The following is a 6,576-nucleotide window of genomic DNA, read 5'->3' on the forward strand; positions in this document are numbered from 1 at the left end:
AGAGCCAGCATGACTTAGTCATCTCAGGTCGTGAGCTGTTTATTATAGTGAAAGCCCCTTGAATTAAACTTAACAGCCTTTGTTCAGTGTCTGGAATAACTGTGGTGGTGAAAGGGGAGCTGGCGAGGGAAAAACCTTCTGTGGGTGGTATGGGAGTTACCAGTACACCACGTGGAGGTGATCTCTGTTTAGGTAACACTTGGTTGGGACCTATCGGTAGGGCAGGGAGGCTTTCTATTTTTAGGCGAATGAGGAGGACAGATCCTACCCCTCCTCCATGTTTGTAAAAGACTAGGCCCCATCTCATACCATTATGCCACTTAGAAAAGCTAGTTGTCTTATCCTTTTCAGTAAATTCTATCTTTATGACATCTACAACACTTCAGGAGCATGGCTTCCCTTTATATAGTTCCATATCTGGGGCAAACCTGTTTGGTCCTGGATTTGCAAAAGAAAAAGTCACTCTGTCTCGGTTGGATGGTGTTCTCCACTGCCAATCTCCATCATTCGAGGTAACACAACTCCAAGCTCCACAAAAGAACTATTGGGGGCCATCACAATACTTGCCTCTATCAAACTCAGGACAGCTATAAAACCCATACCTGTATACCATGTTAGGGAGAGTACTTGCAACTACACGGTTGATCTGTCGGAAACAAAAGTATAAGATTGGCCACCAAGTGCCGGGGGGAGCAATTCGCTGTGCACTGGTTATGACAGTTCCAGTTCTTGTATCTATAAGTTGCCAGGTGAGTTGTTGGGGAGCGTGGGGATTATTTCCCATCACCAGAGAAATGCCTATTGCGAAGGCGCAGCTTAAGGGGATTATCAGTCTTTTCCAGAATCCACTCATCTTGGTTAACTTCAGGGGGAGCTCTTTTGATGTGTGAGGCATGGACCCAAGGGGGAATCCCGTCTACCTTAAGGCGGTTGGGGTTGTCAACAGTACCAGGTAAGGTCCTTTCCACCGTGGCTCGAGGTTCCCTGTACGGTGTCTCCGTATCAACACTGCATCTCCAATTTCAAACTTGTGGGGAACAGCCGTGTCTCCAGGGACATAGGTGTCTTTCAGTTGTTCCCAGATTTCTTTCTTGACTGTTTCTAGAGCTCTGAGATGGGCTAGGAGAGAAGATGGTGGGATAGAACCGTCATCAGAGCACCGCTTTCTAATGTCTCATATATTGGAGGAGGTGGCCAAACATGATTTCGAAGGGGGTCAATCCCAAAGGTCCTGGGGTGTTCCGTACCTGGAACAGTGCAAGGGGGAGAAAAGCTGTCCAATCACCCCTGCCGGTCTCTAAGGTCAATTTTGCTAAGGTCTCTTTTATGGTTCTATTCATTCTTTCTACCTGTCCTGAGCTCTGAGGTCTATACGAACAATGCAATTTCCAATCGAACCCCAGTTGTCTGGCCAGCCCTCGACTTACCTGTGAGACAAAAGCTGGCCCATTGTCTGACCCAATTACCATTGGTACTCCAAACCTGGGTAGAATTTCTTCCAGTATCTTCTTAGCCACCACATTGGCTGTTTCTTTCTTGGTAGGGAACGCCTCAACCCATCCTGAAAAGGTGTCTATAAAAACTACCAGATATTTATTCCCATATCGGGCAGGCTTAACCTCAGTGAAGTCCACCTCCCAATATGTCCCAGGTCGGTCTCCTCTCAGCCGTTTTCCTTCTAGGCCTCGGCTGAAGCCAGCATTGGTGAAAGCACAAGATTTACAACTTTTTACGATGTCTGTAGCCATTTGCCGTAGCCGTGGCATATGATAGGGAGATTTGTTGGCCAGCTTTATCATCTTTTTTTGGTCCTAAGTGGGTAAACTGATGTATGCCAGTCAAGTAAGTCCATGCCTCTTTCCCAGAGAGGACACCTCCTGTCCTCTTAATATTTTGCCAAGGTCTATGTCTTTCTCTACCTAATAGGATCATCGGTCCCTGTGCCGCTTCTTTTGCCATGTGATCTGCCAGTTGGTTTCCTTTTTCTATTGGGCCAGTCTCTTTTTGATGTCCCAAACAGTGTATGATAGCCACTTTGCGGGGCAAATGAATAGCTTCTAATAAGCTGAGAATCTCTTCTTTGTTTTTAATTTCTTTACCAGCAGATGTCACCAGTCCACGCTGTTATAAATTGCCCTATGCACATGGGCTGTGGCAAAAGCGTACCGGCTATCAGTGAAAATGTTAATAATTTTTCCTTCTAACAGTCTTAGAGCTTGTACTAGGGCGATAAGTTCTGCCTTCTGGGCCAATGTCTCTTCCGGCAAACTGCTAGCCCATATAACAGTCTTTCCATCTACCACCGCTGTCCCGGCCCGACGCTTACCTTCTACCATGAAGCTGCTTCCATCAGTGAACCATGTCGGTGCACCCGGCCATGGTTGGTCAGTCAGGTCGGGTTGGATTCCCACCTCTCCAGCCAGTATCTTTTCACACCGGTGAACTGGGGTTTCATCAGTATCAGGCAGCAAAGTAGCAGGGTTAAGGATAGCGGGTGGGGCAAAAGTTACCCGCTCAGTCAACAACAAGCTCTGATAGTGTATCACCTGGGCATTGGTCATCCAGCGGTCTGGTGGTTGTCTAATAATGCTTTCTAAGGCATGGGGGGCCACTACAGTCACATTTTGGCCCATAGTCAACTTATCAGCATCTTTCACCAGCACAGCCATTGCTGCTATTGCTTGCAGGCAAGAGGGCCATCCACTGGCCACTGGGTCTAACTTTTTAGATAGGTATGCCACTGGGCGTTTCCATGGCCCCAGAGTCTGAGTCAGAACTCCTCTAGCAATCCCCTTCCGCTCATCAATGTATAAAGTAAATGGCTTAGTCAAATCAGGCAATGCTAGGGCAGGCGCTTGTAATAAAGCCCTTTTCAGGCTGTCAAAGGCCTTCTGATGTCTTTAGTCCAGTTAAACTCTCCTTTTTCTTTAGTGAGAGGGTAAAACAGGGCTGCCAAGGTGGTGAACCCCAGTATCCACAGTCTACAGAACCCTGTTGTCCCCAGGAATTCTCTTACCTGGCTGGGGGTGGTTGGGGTCAGGATCTGCATCATGGTCTGCTTTCTGGCATCAGTCAGCCATCTCTGCCCATTTCTCAAGACGTATCCCAAATAAGTCACTTCTGTCTGGCACAATTGTGCTTTCTTGGCAGAAGCCTGATACCCCAACTCACCTAGCTCAGCCAGGATCTTCTGGGTTACTTGTTCACATTCTTCGTAGGTTTCTGCAGCCAATAAGAGGTCATCTACATATTGTAAGAGTGTCACCTGGGGATTCTTAGAGCGAAAAGCGGTAAGGTCTCCATGTAATGCCTCATCAAACAGGGTGGGAGAGTTTTTGAACCCCTGAGGCAGTCTTGTCCACATGAGCTGTCCAATTCTCCTGCTCTCCAGGTCCCACCATTCGAAAGCAAACAAAGGCTGGCTAACAGGATGTAATCTCAGGCAGAAAAAAGCTTCTTTTAAATCTAGAACAGTATACCAAGTCCGTTCAGGTAGTAGTGTACTGAGCAAATTATAGGGATTTGGCACTGTAGGGTGGATATCTTGTACTCTTTTATTAACTTCTCTGAGGTCTTGGATGGGGCAATAATCATTAGTCCCTGGTTTCTTTACTGGTAGGAGCGGAGTGTCCCATGGGGACCTGCAGGGGACTAGAATTCCCTGCTGTATCAGTCTTTCAATGTGTGGCCTTATGCCTTCTCTTGCCTCTTTGTTCATGGGGTACTGTGGAACCCCAATAGGTGTAGCTCCAGATTTGAGTTCTATGACTATGGGGGGGGGCGCTTGCTTTGCCATCCCTATCCCTCCTGTCTCAGCCCAAGATTGGGGAAATCGATCCAACCAGTCCTGTAGCCCTCTAGGGGGCGTTACTGTTTTTTGGAATAGCCGGTACTCTTCTCCTAGATGCAGGGACATTATTAAGGTTTGAGGTTTCTCTCCCCCCCACCCCCAGGTCAATTCTGTACCTGAGGGGGTAAAGGTGATTTGAGCTTTTAATTTTGTTAGCAAGTCTCTGCCCAGCAGGGGTGTAGGGCACTCAGGAATTACTAAGAATGAGTGAGACACTTGGTTCTTGCCAAGGTCCATCTTCCAGGTGGTCCAGGGATACTGTTTTTGTCCAGTGTCTCCAATTACCAGAGTTTGTCTTTTATTTTTCCCAAAGGTCTTTTTAATACTGAATATTCTGCTCTGGTATCAACTAGAAAAGTCATGGGGGTCCCCTCCACTTTCAAAGTTACCCTAGGCTCGGGGAGGGGGACTGAGCCCTGTCCCAAGGACAGTAGTCTCGTCTTGATTTTCTTAGGGCATTCTCGAGCCCAGTGGCCTTTTCCCTTGCAATAGGCACATTGGTCTCTTTCTAGTGTAGTTCGATCTATTTTCATGGGTCTCCTTGGGCCCAGCTTTGATCTGTCTCCCAGGTCCCCTAACTGTCTAACTTTAGTCTTTTTCTCTTTTCCTACAACTGCAGCCAGTATTCGTGTCAGATTCCTTTCCTGTCTCTGTTCCCTTCTATCCTCGTCTTCTCTCCTTTCTTTCTTCTCCCTCTCTCTTTCTTCCTCCGTCTCTATCTTATGATAAACTTTCTCTGCCTCTTTAACCACATCTCTGTCATATCATGTATTCTGTCCAAATGCTGCAGCTTCTTTCTAATATCTGGGGCAGACTGCCCAACAAAAGCCATTATGATGTTACCTCTCTGCCCCTCTGTCATAGGATCAAAAGGAGTGTATCTACGATATGCTTCCATGAGATGTTCTAAAAAGACAGCAGGGGCCTCTGTTGGTCCTTATTCAACCTCTCTTACCTTAGCCAAATTGTTGGGGTGTCTCGCTGCCCCTCTGAGACATGCCACTAGAACCCGGCAGTAGATGGTCAGCCTTTCTCTACCTGCAGCCGTGTTATGGTCCCACTGAGGTCGAGTGGGGGGGATGGCTTCATCAATCTCTGCTGGAGTTAGGTTCTACAAAAGCTGGCCAGCCGCGTTCTGGATATTTTTCCGGGCTTCCATAAGAATCCTCTCCCTCTTTTCAGTTGTAAAGAGCTCTCCTAAGAGCAGATTACAATCATCGCAGGTGGGCTGATGCGTAAACATCAGGGATTCCATCAGCCCTGTCAGAGGTGTAGGGTTATCTGAAAAACTAGGATGGTTACTTTTCCAATTGTAAATATCAGAAGAAGAAAAAGGCCAGTACTGTAACAACTGTAACTGATTAGGGCCGGTCGAGGGAGGTCCGGTGGCTCTGAGGGGCAGGGCCACTGTGGAGTCAGGACCCTCTGAGACTGAAATAGGCCCCCTCCTCCTCCTTGTCCCTGCTGAGGGCCCACTTGAAGCTATCTCCACCGGGGCAGGAGCTGGGGGTGCAGAGGGTGCAGGCATAGGCTGGGGTTGAGGAGAGTAAGGAGGGGGTATGGGATCCAGCCAGTCAGCAGGGGGGAGTGGCCACTCAGGGGCTCCTCTATTTCAGGGTATACTTTAGGAGGGAGTGAGGGTTTCGGGGGAGCGCTGGCCTCTTTGTCCGCCTGTGGTTTCTCTTTCTTCTCCACCGCTTTTCCTCTGACAGATAAAACCCAGAACTTGGGCGATGAGCAACCCACGGTTTCATCCATGGGAGCGGATAATGAAACAAGTCCTCCCACACTGTGATATAGGGCTGCTGGTCTGGATGAGATCCAGGTCCCTCCTGAAACACAATCGCCTTAACAGCTTGGATAGTTGTCAAGTTAAATGTTCCTTCCTGAGGCCATCCTACATCAAAAGTGGGCCACTCTGCAGAGCAGAATGTCTGCCAGCGTCCCTTCTTAATGATCACTGACAAATCCTGTCCTCTACCCGTAACGTCTGTCCAATGGTCAAGAGTCAAAGATAATGGAGTCATCACGGTCTGTCCCATCTCAGAATTCTCAAAACTTAACAGAGTAACAACACAAATACAAACACACAAAACTAACACAGTCAGGCACACTAGTCCGTGTCTGGTTTTATAAAACCAACCGAATGCAACTTCAGATGGGGAAGGATTCCACGTCTTCCCCCAGAGAAGGAGCACTCTGTCTCCTTCGTTCAGAAACAGGGCAGTCTGGCTTCCCAGACTCCCTTCCACCCTTGGAAAGTCTTCCAGGGTCACAGCTTGTAGGGTTCCAGGCACGTCTGCCCCCCACCCCCACGGCCAACTAAGACCTTACGGTCTATAGTGGCAGCTGCAAAATACAGAAGCAGCAAAAGCTGCCCAAAATACAGAAGCAGAAAAGACTGCTGCCTAAAAACTGAAACCAAAACAAAACACAGAAACAAACAGAAACAGCAAAGATAGCAGCGCTATACTCAGACACACTCCATTCACACAAACTTACCTCCAAGGGGTCTTCGGGAGTCCTGGGTGGGCACGCACTTCCCAGGTCAGGGAACCATATGTAAGGGGCCCCCAAGGGGAGTCCCCACTCTCACCCAGAGTTGCTCGCACCCAAGGAAACAGGGAGACCAGCTTGATGCAAAATAGCAAAAGGTAGTTTACTGACAAGGGCCCTTGGATCGAAAACACATCCCATGCAAGGGAGGGATTTTGACACCCAGCTCT

At 48.3% G+C, this 6,576-nt stretch overlaps 1 protein-coding gene across 1 annotated transcript; it reads right to left on the reverse strand.

Annotated features, from left to right (window-relative positions):
- Positions 1–551: 551 nt before the first annotated feature.
- On the reverse strand, positions 552–5,608 carry LOC114614076. Its single transcript, XM_028759530.1, is given in 8 exon segments — positions 552–925; positions 928–1,158; positions 1,161–1,193; positions 1,196–1,805; positions 1,807–2,126; positions 2,129–2,899; positions 2,902–4,184; positions 5,343–5,608. Coding segments are annotated over 8 exon segments (3,666 nt in total). The 3' UTR covers positions 552–773.
- Positions 5,609–6,576: the final 968 nt, after the last annotated feature.

This window comes from Grammomys surdaster, unplaced genomic scaffold, assembly GCF_004785775.1.
Source record: "Grammomys surdaster isolate TR1022 unplaced genomic scaffold, NIH_TR_1.0 126298, whole genome shotgun sequence".
Lineage (NCBI taxonomy): Eukaryota > Metazoa > Chordata > Mammalia > Rodentia > Muridae > Grammomys > Grammomys surdaster.